The sequence below is a fragment of the Physcomitrium patens genome, chromosome 22, assembly GCF_059467195.1.
Source record: "Physcomitrium patens ecotype Gransden chromosome 22, ASM5946719v1, whole genome shotgun sequence".
Taxonomy (NCBI): domain Eukaryota; kingdom Viridiplantae; phylum Streptophyta; class Bryopsida; order Funariales; family Funariaceae; genus Physcomitrium; species Physcomitrium patens.
Window position 1 is genome coordinate 4,605,982 of NC_143431.1, and position 19,349 is coordinate 4,625,330.

The following is a 19,349-nucleotide window of genomic DNA, read 5'->3' on the forward strand; positions in this document are numbered from 1 at the left end:
AGAATGCAAAAGCATCACTGATAAAGCTGAAATTTGTATCATATGCATATGAAATTCAATTTAAATGGTAGAAGAGTGAGTCTGAATGATTTGAAGATTTTGAAGGAAGGTGACTCTGTTGCAACACATCAATGTAGATTCAGTTGGGAGCTTGGTGTCAGTGAATTTCAATCATGTTTATCATGATGTACTCGAACGCTATATTATATTGTTCAGACGGTTGCGACACTAATGGCCGGTAGGAATTGAAGTATGATCTCTGTCAACTGGAAACCATTGGTCCAAAGCAAAGCAGGTCAATACGATTGACCTTTTACTTTTGGGGACACGAGTTGTCAGTTCGACAGGTGATGTAACACACGCTGTCATGCAACCAGAACATAGTCTGGAAAGGGCTTTGAAGATCTATATATTGAAAAAGGATCCGAAGGAAAAACAAATTGCACTGCATTGTGCGGCTAACCAGTATCAGATTTTTCTTACGTAAATATATTAGATAACACATACCAAGCTTAAACATAACCTTAAGGAATCTTTCTGGTTTCCCGATAAGGCAGGGAAATGTAATGAATGTGACTACAACCAAAGCAGGGACTCTACTTGCAAACAATCAAACATGAGGAAACAGTGCCTAATCCAGAAATCAGATTTGAACGAGGATGATTAAAATAAGTAAAAGAAAGACTGTAATTATCAAGACTGTAATCACCCCCAGTAATTAACAAAGCCCTCAAGATGTTCAACTCCAATGAAATGCAGGACAGGGTAGAAAAGTTGAGGAATAGAAAAGCACCAACTAACCCTTCTTATGGACAATAGGTAATTCTCATGTATTCTCTCGTCAAACAAAGATCTAATTTCATATCAAACCAATACTGGGGTAAAAGAAAGAACCCACCTTCACCTCTTGCTGACACCCGACATTATGCTTCAATAACCTCGATGAAAAGTTCGTTGATTTCTGTGGTTGCGTAGAAATGAGAACACTTTCAATGCATGCACAATACTCTAAGGAAAGAATTTGCAGAGAAAAACTTCAACATCAAAAGCAGAATGTATTAAAAACAAGTTCTGAAAATAGAGCTAGCTACCCAGTAAAATGAGCGGCAGCAGCAGCAGCAGCAGAGCTACCTTCCCTCACACCAAGGTCCACGTGCAGAGGATGTGTGACAGCGTATGCGTCCTGTTGCAGCATACATCAAGGATGCCAACATCTGAGATAAGTGAAGGATGACACACGTGAGATTTTATTAGACACATAATGTTCTGCACCTCTGCAGAAAGCAAATGACGACACAAACAAAGGATCAAACCAACAATCAGAATGAACCTTTTTTGCGCACACTAGTGAGAATATGAAACATGCTTTTCACTGGTCTCCTTGTACAACCGAGTTGTTCAATGAACAAATAATAGATTGACTTAAAGCACCGAAAAGCGACTCCCGACTTTGAATCACCTAAGACCCGATAATGGAATAAACGATAAGTTAACATACCTGATGACAAAAAGATTGGAAACGATTTGATTATTTCTGCAGGCCCCAGATTTTACCTCCAGAAGAGACCCTCGAGGACAGTCAAGGCTGAGAGGACTTAAGACAAACGTCGTCCTACAGCATAGACAAGACATTGTCTCGTAAAAATCATGGGCCTTAAGTATGAAAAATATAAACTAACCCCTGTACCTTAAGGTCCTAAACACTGGTGTCGTTAGCTGGAGTGTTTTGATCAACATTTTACTTCCGAAGAAACTACAGGGGAGTCAAAGGTACCAAAAAAAGATAAAACACCACCCCATGCCCAAATATACAAAATACAACAAAATTTGTAAAATGCACAAAACGAACATAATGGTAGATAACCCTCAGACCCCACTGCAGGTACGTAGCACTCAGTACCTGACACATCCGAAACGGCCACCAAAAACGGGTCTCCCCAACAGAGGGACAAAAGGAACGATACGTGGACATCATCATTACAGCTGAACAAACCCTGTTACACTTTTGCAGGGAAAACCACACATATCATGGACCACTGCCCATTCCCAAAGGCTAGAAGGCTACACACGTCCAAGCACCCTGGCACAACAGTGTATCTAGTGCATCTGTGCGATCAGGAAACAACTGAAAGACAGAAACACAAAACATGATAAGGAACAAAATGAAGACACGGCAGAAAGGCAGAACACATCCGTGCCTGATTGCAGTGAATGCTAGGGATACTGCTGAGATTAAAAAAAAACCGGGAACTTCCCATAGATAAATACACGATTACACATAAAATACCATGAACAACCAACAAGTAAAGTTAATCATACAATGAAGGAAAACATTACGACTACTACTGAATCTAGAAGAAAAAAATGTAGTTAGCCTACGTATATTCCTGTCTCTTTAAAGACATCGAAGCCTGTCAGTATGTCAGCTTAAAAAGAACAAAAAGGATGCAGCTACATCCCAAATATACAAGAAGACAATAGAAGCTAGGAGAATAATACATATATAGCAGATGGCTATCTAGGAACACAATTGACGAGCAGGGTAGCACGAAGTCCACACTCGAGCCTAGACGAACAGGAACTTGCACATACCCCGAGCACGCTTCTTCCAGAGAATAATTACTTCAACCTTTACACAGAATAGAAACTGCAGAACGGATACTCAACATGAACTTCCTAAATTGGCAATAAATGGTACATTTCACCAAAAGGGGGGGGGGGGGGCACTAGCTTGCACCGCAGAGTACAATAAAGCAAACAAGCTTGCTTGACTTGGAAAAAGCACTTTACCCCACCTGCAAATATGATTGGTGTTGGCGCCCGCTCAGCGGTTCAATTAGAGTCCCAGCCCAACTATTTCCCCGCATGCACTGTCTAATGTGCATCCCTACTCATTGTGGCAGACAGCCCCTGTTTCTCAGTATTTTTCAGTACGGTTTTCTTTGTTTGGTATCGCGCTTGAGCTGAACCTTCAACCTTTTCCCACTCAGCTGGAATCCATTCATTACATTTATAGCGGCCTGAGCTGCTTCAGGAGTGTCGTAACTAACAAATCCTGAACCACCCACCAATACCCAACAGTTCAACACAAGGAACGTAAGAATTCAAATAATTGCATTAAAAGATTCTTAATCATAAACCAACTGCACTTCTAAAAACGAAACATAGATACTTATTCTCTCTTAAGTTAAAACAATTGATCAATATTCAAAAGTAGACTTTTTTGAGTTCGAATTATCAAACGAAAGAAACGAGCACGCTGACAGAAGAAAGGCAAGCAGAATAATTTATGAACATCAAAAGAAAGAAAGACAAAAAATTTAGAACCAAGCGTCATTCTGAAGGATTAACATTGCATATAGTGTCGAGAAAAAAAGAAAAAAGAAAATTGCACAGAACATACCAAAGCATTTGCTGGCTCCAGTTGTCTTGTCTACAAAAACTTTGGCACTAATGACATTTCCAAAAGATGAAAAGGCGGTAGATAGCTCCTGATCACCAAATTCGGGTGGTATGTGATAAATAAATAAATTAGCGCCCGCTGGACCTGCAAGATAGAGCACGCACACAGCTTGTACGGATGTAGGGAATTGAACAAAATGAACGATCTGATCTGAAGACAATCTAGAAAGGACGCATTCTTGCCTCATATATCAGAAAATTATATAGCAGTGTAACTATACACGGTCATAAATTTACAACGGTACTTTGTTGCACGGTGTAATAAAATTTGCATAGCATAAGAACTTCCAGCCAGAACATTAAATCTTTCATGTTTAAATACGGAGTTTGAATAAGAGTTAATTGCCTTTGGTAAAACTGTAAAAAATTCTGTTTAAGCAAAGATATCATACCTTCGGTCTGGGGGCCCACACTAGTCCTAACAGCGGCAGCAGCTACTTGCGCGGTATTCATCCCAATAAGAGAGGGAGGCAGAGGAGAGGGATACGACTGGCCTTGATGTCCTATAATTTGGCCTTGATAAGGAACTGGGTATTGCTGTCCAGCAAAAGGATATGTTGCCGGTTGCATAGGAGCATATGCTGTAAGGTCTGATTGAGAACCTGGAATAGCAGTTGGTAAGCCGACCATTCCAGGCTGTTGCGGGTATGCGATAGCATAGTTGCTAATTGGCTGCACCAAAGGCTTTTATATCAGTGATCAAACATGAAAAATACATATAGCATTCAACCAAACAGAAAAGGAAACTAGGATCGAGATGCTATACCAGTGGTTAAAGATGTAACCTTCGAGAGTTAAGATGAATACTGATCCTCTCATTACGTAAATAAACTTAAAGAAGGAACCCAAAATTTGCATTAATTAAAATCTGATAGGACAAGATTAAATTATCACCTGGTAAGGGTAACCATTGTAAGGGGGAGGAGCCGTTACATAGCCCATTGGTACAGCACCAAAAATAGATGGTTGCTGACCGGGTATAGGAGGGGAAGAAACTGATTGAGCCTTCTGCACTTTACGCGCCTGCCTTTCTTTCTCAGTGTCGGCCCACTTAACCACCAACGCAGATGGTGAGCCCTACAAAACATAAGTCGTCAGTGCTCAGTATGAACCACTGCGGCACTTATTTGTTCCAAGAACGCATTTCACAACCCTTTAGAACGCAGTACTTCCTACCTAGAAGACTAACCAAGAACAACAATGAATGTTGAAAGCCGTAAAACAGACGTACTCTATCCTTAGAATCAAAGATAGAGAAAGCATATACCTCCATTCTGTGGACTCCATTAAGAGCTTCAATAGCAGCAATAGCTTGTTCCTTAGTTTCATATTTTAAAAAAGCGCATCCTGCAAAAAACAAGTTTGGTTATAAAGCTCGCTGCTGATTGATGCAAAAAAATAGATTCTAACCAATACATACTAAGAAGTATAGTTACACTTGCAAATCCGACCAACTTTAATAGCATGTATCTTACACTCCTACCCAGTCAATCAAGCTGAACATAACGACGTCGTTAAACATTAAATTATTAAAACTCGTAATTAAATATGATTTATCCAGTTGAGTGTACCTTTAAAATGTCATTACCATATAAAAAATAAGACAAGATCCCACAGAATAGCAACACACCTATCTTGATGACATGCAATGCGACTCTGGCATAGGAATCTCATTCACGGACAGCTTAACTAGGATAAGTCGAAAAACGATAAATTCATGGGGCAGACAGAAGAGGTGAAGTTCACCTTTGCTGGTTGGCTGGGAGCCTTTGATGACAGATAGTTCTTTGATGGATCCATATGGCGAAAACACTGCCATCACATCTGCTTTAGATGCTCCTTTAGGAAGCATCCCAATAAAAAGCTTGTGTTCTGTAAAAAGTAACTCATGACAAAAGAAAAGGAAACACTCAATTCAGTCTAATCGGAAAATTACGTATATGTAGATGTCAGTGTGTGTGTGGGTGTGGGTGTGTGTCTTTCCTCTGCCCAAGTACCCCGCAAGAAAACTTAACATCAAAGTTGACTCGACTTGCAAATCTAGCAACCTGATCCACAGACAGATAAGAGATACGAAAATACTGAACAGAGAAATATCAATAATTTCTCACATACAACCCAGACGACCCACAATCACAAAGTGTCCTAGACCTCTACAATAAAAGATATAAATTGAAGAAGCGTCGCACACCTAATCGTTCCATCTCGCCATCAGCATACTTCACTTGCAAGGGACTGGCTACCTATCATTCCAGAAATGTATCAGTAAATCAGAATTTTACGGGTCTCCAATTGGTGAATATATGGAAGGTAAGCTGCAAACATTAAACATGCATGGACTTTCCACCTCTCAAGACTTTAAGATATCCCATAATAATATTAAACCTAAGCAAGACGTTCTGAGCGGCTGCCCATCCACGGATGCAGGTGACTGCATCAGGGAAACCTACAAAACAGAATCTTAGAGAACATATGGTTATTGGCTGGAAGTGTAACACCTGCCACGTGTGTCAGAGATAGGTCACCAAACATACTCAACTAAACTTTGTACATAATCTACAAACAACGACGACCAGAGAACTGGAGAAGCGCGTAACTGGCTGAAGAGTGCGTTTATTGTGGAAGATCTCAATAGCTTTATCAGCCTCCTGCCTGGTGGTGTACGTGAGGAAACAGCAGCCTATAATAGCAGCACATAGAGTCATGAATAAGTCCATTTCATAATCCTCAAAGAGGTGACTGTCAGAAATAGGAACTGAATAAAAACAAGTTGAACCAGAAGGTAGACACAAACTGAAGCGGATATTTCAATATAGGTTTTTTAAATTATATAAAAATAAATTAATTAATAAAAAATCTGAAAATTTTAGAAGAAAAAAAGACCAGCATTTTATAAGTTAAGGTATGTCAGGTTTAGCAAGACATTAATCCAATTAACCACCACTCTTTCAGAGACTATCGCACGGTCAAAAGTGCTAGAATGTGTGAGCTCCGACGGAGGTGTATATCTAGCTGCACCCTCTAGATAGATCTTAAAGAACTGGAATGTACTGGACACGTATTCCTCAAAAGAACGTAAATGAGTGACGAGTACAATTCCACTTTCTATATGTCAACGGAATATTCAACGACTGGGCATGGTTTAAAAAAGAAGAAATCGGGCTATTAAGCATTAAGAAACAGCAGCTACAGAAGAACATGGTAGAATGAAACTAGGGACACAAATCGGGACTCTTGGGCAGAGCAGGTACCTCGGGACTGCTTAGTAAGCTTGTCCTTGATAATGTTAATCTCATGAACAGTTCCTGCTTCTGAAAAGACCTCCACTAACTGCTGCTCAGACATCTGCTTAGGCAGCTGCCCCACGAAAAGCTTGACAGAATCCACTGTCCGACTCACTCCATTTTCCACAACACCCTCCATGCCTGCAAATCACACAACGACAATAAATAAAAAAAGAACAAATGGCATGACTTCGACAGAACAACCAAATACACGACCCTAAAAATTCAGATAAAATCCGAAAGTCGGGATAATACTTTTTTAAATAAAAGAGTCGAAACTTTCATGTGCACAACTTCGACACTTGTTCCAAGAATCACAAAACCAGGAAAGAGGCGATGGCAATAGATACTGCTTACCGTTTTAGTATCCAACGTATGAAGCAGCAAAGATCTGACGCTAGTCAAACATGGTACACAAATGAAAGATGCATCTATCCTACTCGAAGTGAAAAATAAAACATGAAATCCAGAAGACAAATAGAACTTCCGGTCACTCCAACCTTTACAACAAAGTCCACGATTCCATTTTACATGTGAGCAGACTGAATAGATCGAAAAGCGATCACCATCAGACTCTGTAAAGATATCTCTTTCTCGCTCTCTCTCTCTCTCTCTCTCTCTCTCTCTCTAACTCTCACACACCATCTCCTCCCAACCACTTGAGCTAAGTGTCACCGAAGCGTCCTCTACACGACATCCAAAAAATACAGACACGCTCCTCTCAACTTCGGCCATAGGTCTCCCACATGACCTATGCACTTCACAGCTTGTGATCAAATTCCAGCTCCCATGCTTTCTATCAGCCATGTCCATGTGCAGACTAAAAAAAGGACGCTTATTCTCGTGCGGTTCACTAACCTGTATCCTGCAGCGTCAATCACGCCACAGATATCATTACTTCTGGATTGCATGTGGGAAAGATGGGGGGGGGGAGAGAGAAGGGAAGAAAAGAAAAAACTGCGTCATTACACTACACGAGCAGTTGTCTGCAAGGAAACCACTCCAGTACCGTACAGACGCCAAATACACACTTCGTCCGGATGGAAATCATCAAATCTCTGCATTCTAAGACGCCCACTCCAAATGCCCTCACAGATGATGATTTAAAGACCAGCATTACTCTCTCCCTCCTCATCAACTCCCACTTGAAGCTATCAGCTGGAAAAGTCACCAAGAGAATCTCCTACCGTAATACAGAAAAGAGCACTAGAATTGAAAACCAAGGACCCGAGCACCTTTAAGCAAATACATCACATCCCAGCCAATAGAAACCAGTAACGAAGCAGTCTCAACATGACCACTGCTCTAGATTCACCCTCTACAAACACCAAACTGAAACAGACCAGCATAACCACGGGAAAATCCCAACTACAACAGAGAGAATCAAAAAAAAAAAAAAAAAAAAAAAGGCAACGCAACGCAACATGCCTGGAAGAAGATGCCCGCCTCTCACGCTCTCACGCGCTCAATGCAGATGGCGCGACGAAATAAAGCACAGGCAACGCTAGAAGAAGAAGAAACGAAGCAGCAGCAAGTAAATCGGCAGCAGCAGGGGAAGTGAGGAAGCGGGGATCGAGCACAGCTGTCCCGACGACTGACTGCCGAGGTAGGAAGGGAGAAGAGTAGGACGGGCGGGCGGGCGGACGGACGGGCGGGCGAGGTGGAGCCCCGACGAGCACGATGAAGAGGTCAGAAACAGGGGAGGGAGAGAGAGGTAACAACAGAGACGAGGAAGAGGAGCCAGGCAGGGGAGCTGCTCTGTCGCGCTCTTCCTCCGAGTTCCGTGAGCAAGTGGCGTTGGCGTCCTCCGTCGGACGACAGATTTTAGGGCTCAGCTGACTTCGTCCCCCTTACCCTCCTCCTCTTCCCCCATGCCGTTCCCTCTCCATGTTCATTGCGAACTCCGCGGGAGCGCGATGGGAGCGGCCCGGGGAGCGCGTGGGGATTGTGCGGTTATTGGGCTGGCAGAGGCGAGACAGCTAGGACGTGTGTGACGGGTGCCCCGCTGGACGGGTCCATGGGTGTGAATGAGTCTCTCGCCTCGCCTGGCCCGGCCCGGCCCTGGACCATGCCCTAATTTGACCCTTAGTCTGTCTCTCTGGGTGTGTCTCTGTGAGTCTGAGTTCGTTCGTTGTTGTGTTCACTTCCAGTATGCCCAAATGAGGCCCCCCCCATCGGCGACGACGGCAGTGAGAGGGATGGGGGAGGGCCTCATTTTGCCAGTTCTCCCACCGGGGCCTCTTCTGTCGTCCCTTCTCCACTTCCTTTCTTGCTTCGTCAACTCTTCTGCACAAATGTTTCTGTTTTTCACTTCCGTTTTTGTATTTGAATTCCTTTCTTTTTTCGTTTTCTTTGTTTGCTTCAGTTATTTTAGCTATTTTATGTTTCATTGCTTTTACACGCAATGTAGATCTACCGAGTCAGTATTTCATCATAAATTTCATTATAATATACGAACATTGGAATCGTTTTGAGCATTTGATTGCATGACACCACTAGTTGATTTACTTTCTGTTAGATGTGAGAATTTACTTGCATGTAAGGTGAATAGATAATTCTACCTTGTTCTACATTTGCATAAAATAACCTTTAACAAAAATATCTGGTTTTTTTTTTTTTTTTTTTTTTTTTCATCAACCTTTGGTTATCTATAGTACAACAGTGGTTATCACTTATTCAAAGTCAATATTCTCTCATATGATCATGCCACCTCTTTTGTTTATAAATATGAAAGTCATCAATAATTAGATTCCAACACTAGTTATATCATTGTACGATTGTTTTAGATACTTCGTGGTCATTTTTGATATGTGTGTTACTAGAGAAAATTCATTTTACAAGAACGAACAAGGTTTTTGATAGGCTACCTCCATTCTAAATGTTGTAAAGGTTCTGATACCTACTGTTTTTCAGAAGACAATCCACTACTATTTCTATATGTTTAAAACATTTCATAGTCATATTTCATGAGATACAACATCAAATACTCAACAACTGTATCATCACTTGTTGAAAACATGCCAATCAAGAATTTGCTCGTTGTACGAAAATTCAGTAAATATTATAATCTTCTCTTTATTCATCTATTTATTATTCTTCTAGAAGAAACATACCACTTTGATGTCTGAAGTTATAACCACACATAATGTGTTATAATTTTTTTTTTGCATATTATATTTAAGAAGCTGTTCTGTGATATGTATGCTTACGTATATTTCCGTTGTTTTTTACTGTGATTTTTATCATTCTTTTTTATTGTTATCAGGCATCTCGTTGAAGTCCTTCTTACCTTCTTTTAGACATGAACATGACTTGCATGAATGTGTCCATTATTTACAGAAAAACAATTAAATTGTAAAGTTCTTCAACTCAATACAAATATGCAGAATGGATTTTTTAATATTTTATTACTTTAATTACAAATAAAACATAGTATTGTTGCAGTATTCATTTAAAAATAAACAACATATACACAGCAATAAAGTATTTGACAAAACCCCATAAATTACCCAGTTGTAAAGGTTGTAAAAGAGCAAAAAAGTGGAAAAGATTTGGACAAGAATGGCCAGGATCTAGCATGATCAACCAGAGAGGCAAGCATATGCAGCCCTGCTACTGCTGTGCTTCAGAATGCAAGTGCAGAGGTATGGCAGGCAAGCTGCAGCATGAGCATGAGCAAAACAACAGCAGAATTTCACCACGATCCAACAGGAGCAGGAGCAACAGGAGCAGCAGCAGCAGCAGCAGGGTGCAGGACCCCAGTTAGATTGCCAAGCATAACATTCAACACCATGGTGAAGAAGATTCTCTTCACACAGCTCTCCTTGCTTGTGCTGCCAGCCTTTTGAGTGTGCCACACGAAATCATCAGACATTACCATCACAGCTCCACTTGTTGTGAACAAAGCATCCAGTAGTTTGATATTCACTTCTGAATTACAGAATTATATTGTATTACATTATATCATCAGTTTTACTCTAAAAAAAGTATTATTTCCGGACTCGCTCAATGTGGTTGGACTTTGCTGCACCTGGAATTGAACTGGGGTGCAGTACATCCCATACTGTATTAAGAATAAGTGCAGCGAATCCAGACAAAAGGAAAAGAGCTCACACACCCGGATAAAATGATGATGATGACGACGAACTGCTTCAGCAGATCAGGGCTGTACCGCTGAATGAGGTTTTCATAAATGATGGGGCCCTGGGCGAAGAGTACACCGAACTGTCACATGTCCGCTGACTGATCGAATGAAGCTTCATATAAAGAGATTGCTGCGATGGGAGAATTTGCTGTTCGGTAGTGAGATCGTCAGTCACCAATTACACATCCCTCGACGGGACGAATATGGCAGGGCAAGGTCGCCTTGCAATAACTTAACCTCGCAACTTCTTTGGTCCAAGCAACTGCAACCTGAGAAAACTATCCCCCCCACGCAATGCTGAAAGATTTAGGGTTGTCTTCAATTCGATATCCCAGCACAGGACCAATGTAGATACAAAACCGTAAGACCTTCCTACAGCTGCTCCGAGGCTCCTAAACCCCAACAAAGAAAATGGGTTGCTCTTATTTTAAAACTCCGGCGTTTCGGCAGCAAGAGTAACGTCAACTGAATCCGTACAGCTTGATTGGTTGCAGTCGAATTCCAAGCACCCCGCACTCCGATGCTCATGCCATCCATGCGTCGCGAAAAACCGTTGGCTCTCGTAGGATTCGGCAACTGACTCCTGCCCCCTGCCTCGATCACACCAACAGTACCCACAAGCTCGGTTGCAACAAAACAGCGACAAGCGTCCACAAAGGAGAGTCGTAGGAAGGAAACCATCACTCAGGGCCTCGTGATCCGGATGAAGCCGCATGGTGAGTGCACGGCAGAGGTGGATCCAGTGCGCGATTCTCGAGCAACTGGGTCCCGCACCTCACCTCATCCTGCTACAGCACCCCACTGAATCACAGCCTCCATTCCTGTGCACGCAAGTCTGTTGTCCGCAACCCCACTGCAAAATTGTTGTTTCTTTCCCTATCTCGGGATTCATTCCTTGCAGTTGTTGTCTTCTCCGCCACGACACTTCGAATACTGCCTTTTTTCTTTTTTCTCTTGCAAAGCCCTGCTGCTGGGTGCGAGCTGCGGAAAATCACATGCTTTGTGACGTGATTGCGCACAAGCCTTTCCTTTCACTCCAGTCTTGTTCTCGAATGCATGAAACTGCTTCCCCAATTGAAACCTAATAAATTAATTTGTACTGATGATGATGATGATGATCGTAACAATAATAATAGTGATATTATTAATAGTGAAAGGGTACGATGTTTGGAAACATCGTACAATGAAGTATGGTCTGATTTTTTTTTGTTATTATACGAGCATTGTCTTCAGCATGACTACTATTTCTAATTATTATTATTATTATTATTATTATTTTTCCAGTGGACATGTTGTATTTCTGAATGATTTAGAAATTACATATTGTATTTTTGAATGATTTAGAGATTATTGGTGTTAGCATTTGTTTTGAACCATGTTTTGAAGATTAATTGATTGAATAATGATACTATAAAAACGAAAAATAGAAAATAAAATATTTTTCAATTATTAATAAGTCAATAGTTATTATTAAAGGTAATAATTAATCAAATAAATAATTATCCATTTTTTTGAATCATCAACAAAAGTACTGAAAATAAAAACAAGTGAAAATGCAGTAACACATTTTAAAAAAATGAAAATTAACTTGAATCAAGATTGTTGACAAATAAATTCAAGGCATTATACTATTCATGAAACGAATATTTAAAATTTATCACTAACAACCCATTTGCATCACATATGAATATACATACATACATACATACATATATACACACGTGTATGTTTTGCAATAATGAAACATAAACTTTAGTTTGTTTTTGTTTTCCATCTTCTAATAGTTATAATTACAAAATTAATGGAAAAGACAGTTTGGTTAGAATTAAAGTATTTTTTAAATTAAAACAAGAGTTATCAATATTTATCCAAAATTCACACATTCTTATTTGTTATACAGAACTTACACATGTAATACACAGAAAAAACACCTTGAGGTTACTATAAATTTTTAGTACTATCACAGGAATTACTAGTGATCATATTAAAACATTAGGCTTTAGAAACAACGAAGAATACATATTAAAAGGTTTATTCTAGGGAATTCTCGGACACACATCATAGGAAATCGAACTTAACTTCAATGCTCTCAAGACAATAACATTAAAGTTTGCAATAAAAGTGAAGTTAGTCTCCAAAACAATGATCTCAATACCGAGGATTATGGGCTATGGCATGTAAGAATTCTTATCCCAATGTGAAAGGAAACCGTGTGATGCTTGATTGTGAGTTCAAAAGCATTTGTTGTTTCAGTTTCGACAGCAGTGATAAAGTAAGATTGTTACTGTCACTGTTGTCACTGTTGCTACAGTACTAAGAATTCCCGGAGTTACTGATGTACTGTGTTGAAATCCTAGTTTATTGTCATTTCCAGGAGTGTCTGCTGTCAGCAAAGCTTTTCATCGTTGTTTCGCATACTGACAGAATGTTAAGTCACAACTTTGCAACAGTTCCATGAAAGAGTTTCCACTATGGATGGGTTTTCAATGACCTGCATAAGCAACAGCGTGCGTTCACACACGTCTGAGTCATGATTTTCGTCCCACCGCAGCTAAAATAGACCCATGTAAGACCGCCTATCACCTGTTCAAATAATCTCTATGGCAGCATTGCACATAATATCAAACATGGCATGCCAATCCATTTCAATCAACTGTACACAGAAAAAGGAACAATGTCGGGAGAGAGCTAATATGCCGTCAGGATAAGCAACTTCCACCAACTATCTGACAAACTGGCAAAATGCAAAAAGCACTCTGCAGAAGCTACGAAACATGAGAATGATCTGGCTAAGTACAGTTACACATGGACAAAAACTGAACGCGCAGATGCATCCATGTTCAAACCCCTTCTTCAAGTCAATGCCGCTGGCCCAAGACAAAGGACTTGGTCTTAATTATCTTAAGCCTGGAAGCCAAGGCTACCAAGAGTGAGGTGGAAGCGCAATATGTACTCTAAAACCAGCCGAGACACTTGTCAATATGATCATTGATTCTGTTATTTGAAATGTGTGCTTCAAGCTCCTCATTGCAAACTGGGCAGTAGATGGGGATGAAAACTGCATCACAGAGCCACATGCGAAAATAAGAACTTTGCTTCCAAAAACGTGCATGACGATTGAATGTTTCAAAAATATACAAGCTTGCAAACGAGCTTGGTTAGCAAGTAATACCCTCCCGTCGTACTTCTCCACCCAGTTGTCCTTCATGACTGTCCACATCGCTAGACTCCCCATCTCGCCTGGTTGTTGGACCTCGAACCTCTTCACCGCTGTCTTCTCCCGCAATGGCTTTGCCTTGGTTACGAGTTCGGCGTCTACGGTAGGTTTTAAGTTGCTCCTCAAAATCAGCATCTAATCCAGCACTGGCTTGAAATGGAGCATTGCTTTCCACAGTACCCCCATCTGTGTCATCATAATCCACAAGCCTGGGGTACTCTGGCGAGGTAATGTGGCGTCCTGCACCTGCAAATCTTGTTCCTACATGAACACTGCTGATCTCCGCTCCACTAATAGTGGAACCACCTCCATTTCCGTACGACCTAACCCGGTCTTTAAGTCCATAAGAACTGTGTTGCCCAGAAATCCCCCGCCGCCCGATACTCACTCTATTACTGTCTCCTTCCTCGTCGCTCAACTCGAACACTTTCTGCTTCCCTCTTCGATGAGCAACTTCATTTTGAACACCTATGCTTTCACCCTGCTCCTCGCACACTTCAAGCTCCAAGTAAGTTGCAACAACAGGCACTACTGATCCACTTGACTGGCCCCAATCCTGTTCACTCCTGCAGGAGCCCACCCCAATCGAGTCAAAAACAACGCTGCAGAAAGAAACATGTATCTTATGAACAAAAGCGGATCATAGAAGCATATTCATCGGATCAACATACGTGCCACAGCATCGAGCCGTTGGGTAGCTGCCGTAGGGCTGGTTAGAGCTCTCTGGAAAACTGTCAGGTACTCCACATCCTGCTGAATCACCGACACCAAGCTGTTCTACTGCGGGTTCCACGCCATTTGTTCCATCTTCTTGCTGATCAAGATCAACTATCAAGTCATCTCCATGCCTCTCAAAATATGATGTGCCGCTTTGATGAATGTATTTCTTTTTGTCTGCTCCATGGGCCTTTGGCTTAGTGCAAATATCATTGAGGGTCGATTGAGAAATTGATTCATTAGATGTTCTTGCAGCAATGGAATTTGTTGTAACACCTTCGGCAATACCGTCAAGGACCATGGAGTGCTCTTGAGCTGAAAAGAAAGACGGGTCTGTATGTTGGTCTCCAATTATAAAAGCCTGGGTGCTGCCAGCCCTAGACTGAATGCCTGCATCGCCACCAAGCAGGCCGCTCACACCAAGATGGGCAACCGTGGGAATAGATCCACTTGCAATTTCAATGCCGCTATCACTAGTTCTCTGTCTAGCAGGCGACTTCCTAGGCTTGCTGTCGATTTCAGCAGGTGTGTTGCTACCTTCAGCTCCTTCTCCACTGACAGCGTGCACAGGCCGATCTTCACTTCCAGTCAGGGATTGGAGGTCTCCTGGTGACAACCTCCTTTTGTCCACGTGTGAGGCACTACTTTCGGTCACTACAGGTAGCCCTAATGTTTGAGACTCATCTCTGAGCTCTGTGACCTGCTCAGAAGTAGCTTCAGCTTCATTGCGCGACGACATTACGTTTTCTGAGGCCTCAATTTCGGTGCTGTCAGCTGATAACACCCACATGAAAAAGCTGTTAGCTTGAAAGAAACTAAAAAAGAAAGCCTGTAAGAAGAAAGAAGGATAAATTTGATCATTCTAGCTTATCTCGACTTTGATAATTTGAGTAAAGTTCACAGTGATTATGTTTGTGCTTAAATTTGGTAATCGATTGTGACGAAGAAACGAATAAGAGATAAGGCACAAAACATAATGTCTAAAATTCAAAGTGCTATTACCTGCATCCTCCTGCTTGTGATCCTGATGTTGAAGATCATTTTGTCTTTCCAACCTCCGACGTTCATCCCGTTTATTAACCAGTGTATCGATTTCCTCTCCATCATTTTCATACATGCACCGGTGCTTCCATGCAAGAATAACTGATGGCTCCCTATTTTGCTCACTAATCTTCTTCTGTGCATCGGCTCTGCTTTTTTTACTACAACCCCTTGTGTTTGCCCTGATCGATTGCTCTCTTCCGGAGCGTAAATGGTTCAAAGTAGTCACTCTCAAAGACCTCTTCCGCTTGAGGCAAATGGGATCGGACTCATCAGCACTATCATCCAGAGCGACAGTGCCCGTCTGTTCGTCATAGTTTAGCTCGACGTGTTGTGCTGAAGCATCATCTCCAGATTTGAACTCAAAGACTGTGTCTGCCGCTGTCCCTCCATCCATTGGTTTCAAGAAGCTCCTTACACTACAGGAGTTCTCGAGGCTAGGACTGTTCACAGCCTTCTTTCGTGCGCCTCCACCGCTCTCCACGAGTTGCCTCTTTTTCCCAGCTGGCGACATTGGCTGGGCATTGATTTCCTTGTCTTCTCCACGCATACTAGGCCCAATGCCCAAACACAAACCAGATGTGAATTCGCACCCAACTGCTGGTAGATCGACAGACGTATCAGAGACTTGTGCACACACGTTCCTTTGTACGTTCCCCTACAACTCCAACTTCACCAGCAATCGTAGTTCGCAGGCATTATTGAGATTCAGAATCAATCTCACTCATGATAGCTAATGCTGCATTGGAAAAACCAGAAACCCTAGTTTTAATTAGCCACATGATACGTCGTTTATGTAAAGTCACACTCCTGTCCACCCATCCCTTACTGCATGAAGCCAATAGTACTTCCATCTTCATTCCCCAGATGTTATTATAGCAGAGATTTCGTGCTTCAGAAAGCTAAAAAGCATCGATATTACAAGGAGCACCACAATGAAGAAAACTATCTGAAGAAATGCAAGCGCAACCACAACACGCAGATAGGAAAATTCTTCAAGAACCCAGATCAACGCAGATTTGCCAGAATCCTACCATAAATGAAAGCGATCAAGCTTCGAAACAACTCACAGTCACCAATGCAATGGACCTAGCAAAAGAAAAGGGCAGAGTAGAATACCAAATTGGGAAGCATTAGCTAATTCGCCTCTCACATCAGATTTATGAAGAATTTCTAAGCGCAAAGGCCAAGATCGCTCTCATTTCCTGCAATAATATTACCACCTCCAGCTCAGCTTTCTTCAAGAAAAAACACCCCGCATTGTTTCCACATGAAAATTTCAAATTCCATTAACCTAAACCGCAAAAAGCACAAAAACGCAACCTATTTGTCCCGCCCCCACACAGTCCCCTCTTACTCTCAAACCCTAAAGCTCTGCAGGTGCTAAATCACACGAACATCAGCAACCATTCTTGAACACGAACTAACACAACCCAGTATTCAAATTACAGTGCAGCAGCACCCAAATCACATCATCTTCCACGTCACAAAAAAAAAACACACAAAAAAAAAAAAAAAAAAAAAAAAAAATCCTCGCCCAATCAGCTAACTTACTGCATAGAATTCATTCATGGGGCAGAGAGAAGGAATTCAATAGACAGATCACCGAGATGTGATGACAAGGGTGCCGAGGGGAATTGACATAGCAATGGCGTGGAGAGCCACGTGAGGCCAGTTTATTTGGAGTGCATGATGATGGTGAAGGCAGGATTTGAAGATTGATGAGATGGAGATTCAAGAAGATGGAGAAGACGGCGAAGAAGATGAAGAATTTGCAGTTCCCGAGTCACGGGTCCAGCAATGCCACCATCCCAGTTCCTGCTACTCTTCTCTGCACCGCCATCGTCGTCGTCGTCGTCGTCGTCTCCGATTCCATCGCTGGCCGGTAAGGTGATTCCCATTGGTTCTTTCGTTCGTTCGTTGCATTGTTCGCTCGTTCTGAACGACGGAGTCTGGGTCGATATCGTCGACAAGGATATGGTTGGTGCTTCGTTGCTTCTCCGTCCGTCCGGGCTCTATGTGAAGAGGGATGGATATCCCATTCCTCTGTTGGGTTCTTATATTCATTCATTCATCCCTTTGACGTGTTTGGATATTGTTATTGTTATTGTTAGATGGGTTTTGATTCTTGTGATAGCCACGTAGGACGGATGAGATGCTTACCTCTCGGGCGGCCCAAAATTTCCAATCCATAATAAGGGTATTTATTAAAACATAATAAGACTGAATCATAAATAAACAAATAAATAAATGTCTAAAATATGCAACTACATTAATATATAAATATATTTTGAATATATATATATATATATATATATATTTGTGTGTGTGTGTGTGTGTGTACAGCTACTGTATATGATATTGCTAAAGAAAGTATTACGTTCCATGAGATGTAAACCATGATTTATAGCACAAATTTATTTGGCATTTATTTATGGAGTACTTTGTTTGTAGGTTACATTATTTTAATTTTTTTGAAAAAATGTATTGACCACAGTGAGTGATTTTTGGCACCTAAAGATTCAAAAACGTTGTCTACACAAATACTCTTTCACAAGTAAAGCTGTTCAAAAACGTATGCACAAAAATGAATTTCTAACTGACAGAATAGTATATAACATAAAGCCGTTTTGATATGATGTGTCCATTCCTATTTTTTAGAACATTGATTAAAGAATTACTAGCATTGTATATATATATATATATATATATATATTCTAATTGTAATTTCTTAAGTTGTTGAATAACTTCTAAGAGGAATTTTCATGTGTTGATTGAATTTTAGTAAAAAGTTGTATTTTGATTTTTTTATTATATCAGTTTCTATGTATATTAAATTTTTATTAAGAAAGTAAAATTTATACATCAGATGCTTCAATTATTACTACTTTTTTTAGAAATAGTTGACTTTTAAAATAATTCATTGTTTAGTAAAGTTTCAAGCAAGATCTATGTATTCTCATGTATTACTAATACGCAATCATTGTATTGAATTGACAAAATTATAAAATAGAAAAAGTATTTTACTAACACTCAAGATGACTTACAAGAGAAATTAATATTATCACTAATGTATCTAAATCTTAGATGTTATTTATTTATTTATTTATTTATATTTTATACTATGATCAACTAATTTTTATACTTGAAAACAATAGATTTGTATTAATTTATATGAATTTATTAATGAGTTTATTTAGAAATTACAATTAAATGTTATCAATAGTAAATTTTGGGATGCACAAATTGCAGACCATTGAGATTCTACAGAGCATTTTGCTAATTTTGGGATGCAAAAATTGAACACAAAAAGTTTTATGTGCTTTTGTATATATATAGCATGTGTTACAACAACTAACTTTCAGGTGTTTCCAGAACCTATAAGTTTACATAAGCCGTGATTTAGCTTAGAAGTTAATCTTCAAGTTCAACAATTTAATAATTTTGTCTAAGCTTCTTAGTTTTGCATATGCCTAAGTGAAGG

The 19,349-nt window shown here is 40.6% G+C and overlaps 2 protein-coding genes and 2 long non-coding RNA genes across 17 annotated transcripts; 2 read left to right on the top strand and 2 right to left on the bottom strand.

Moving 5' to 3' along the window:
* Positions 1–393: 393 nt before the first annotated feature.
* LOC112274897 (RNA-binding protein BRN1) lies at positions 394–8,555 on the bottom strand. 12 transcript variants are annotated; one of them, XR_016500125.1, is made up of 14 exons: positions 8,175–8,555; positions 6,714–6,887; positions 6,060–6,142; positions 5,654–5,705; positions 5,209–5,334; positions 4,730–4,809; positions 4,357–4,539; positions 3,855–4,134; positions 3,404–3,547; positions 2,796–3,055; positions 1,901–2,002; positions 1,499–1,612; positions 1,132–1,183; positions 394–961 (listed from the first exon to the last, which is right to left on the bottom strand). XR_016500125.1 is itself a non-coding variant. In XM_090246287.1 (11 exons), exons 3-11 carry the CDS (start codon positions 6,883–6,885, stop codon positions 2,928–2,930), a joined length of 1,248 nt encoding a protein of 415 aa, XP_090102413.1. In that variant the 5' UTR covers positions 6,886–6,887; positions 7,104–7,604; positions 8,175–8,555; the 3' UTR covers positions 2,486–2,927. The 12 variants fall into 12 exon arrangements, 2 of the variants coding, with proteins under 2 accessions (XP_090102413.1, XP_073386234.1); XR_016500118.1 differs by having other exon boundaries at positions 1,092–1,183; XR_016500123.1 differs by having other exon boundaries at positions 1,092–1,214.
* A 268-nt stretch (positions 8,556–8,823) lies between these two features.
* On the top strand, positions 8,824–11,423 carry LOC112274900 (uncharacterized). The gene is made up of 3 exons (XR_002967559.3): positions 8,824–9,787; positions 10,012–10,100; positions 10,260–11,423. It is a non-coding gene; the product is annotated as an uncharacterized LOC112274900 (long non-coding RNA).
* Positions 11,424–13,506: 2,083 nt separating this feature from the next.
* Positions 13,507–17,649, bottom strand: LOC112275327 (uncharacterized). Of its 3 annotated transcripts, none has more exons than XM_090246284.1 (6): positions 17,472–17,649; positions 16,985–17,070; positions 15,827–16,604; positions 14,779–15,598; positions 14,063–14,673; positions 13,507–13,948 (listed from the first exon to the last, which is right to left on the bottom strand). In XM_090246284.1, the coding sequence occupies exons 3-6, from the start codon at positions 16,413–16,415 to the stop codon at positions 13,845–13,847; spliced, it is 2,124 nt and encodes a 707-aa protein (XP_090102410.1). In that variant the 5' UTR covers positions 16,416–16,604; positions 16,985–17,070; positions 17,472–17,649; the 3' UTR covers positions 13,507–13,844. The 3 variants fall into 3 exon arrangements, with proteins under 3 accessions (XP_090102410.1, XP_024361377.1, XP_090102411.1); XM_024505609.3 differs by having other exon boundaries at positions 17,420–17,604; XM_090246285.1 differs by lacking the exon at positions 17,472–17,649 and having other exon boundaries at positions 16,985–17,300.
* Positions 17,592–18,143, top strand: LOC149986614 (uncharacterized). The gene is made up of 2 exons (XR_016500126.1): positions 17,592–17,750; positions 18,011–18,143. It is a non-coding gene; the product is annotated as an uncharacterized LOC149986614 (long non-coding RNA).
* Positions 18,144–19,349: the final 1,206 nt, after the last annotated feature.

What these genes read in the sequence shown, in the direction of transcription:
- LOC112274897 (XM_073530133.2), bottom strand. Translation starts at nt 6,885, where the DNA reads ATGGAGGGTGTTGTGGAAAATGGAGTGAGTCGGACAGTGGATTCTGTC. An exon ending in ATGGAGTCCACAGAATGGAG is followed by an intron (nt 4,540 to 4,729) that starts GTATATGCTTTC and finishes TATGTTTTGTAG; the next exon opens with GGCTCACCATCTGCGTTGGT. An exon ending in TGGAGCCAGCAAATGCTTTG is followed by an intron (nt 3,056 to 3,403) that starts GTATGTTCTGTG and finishes TGGGTGGTTCAG; the next exon opens with GATTTGTTAGTTACGACACT.
- LOC112275327 (XM_090246284.1), bottom strand. Translation starts at nt 16,415, where the DNA reads ATGCGTGGAGAAGACAAGGAAATCAATGCCCAGCCAATGTCGCCAGCT. An exon ending in ACGGCTCGATGCTGTGGCAC is followed by an intron (nt 14,674 to 14,778) that starts GTATGTTGATCC and finishes GGGCTCCTGCAG; the next exon opens with GAGTGAACAGGATTGGGGCC. An exon ending in TGGAGAAGTACGACGGGAGG is followed by an intron (nt 13,949 to 14,062) that starts GTATTACTTGCT and finishes TCTGTGATGCAG; the next exon opens with TTTTCATCCCCATCTACTGC.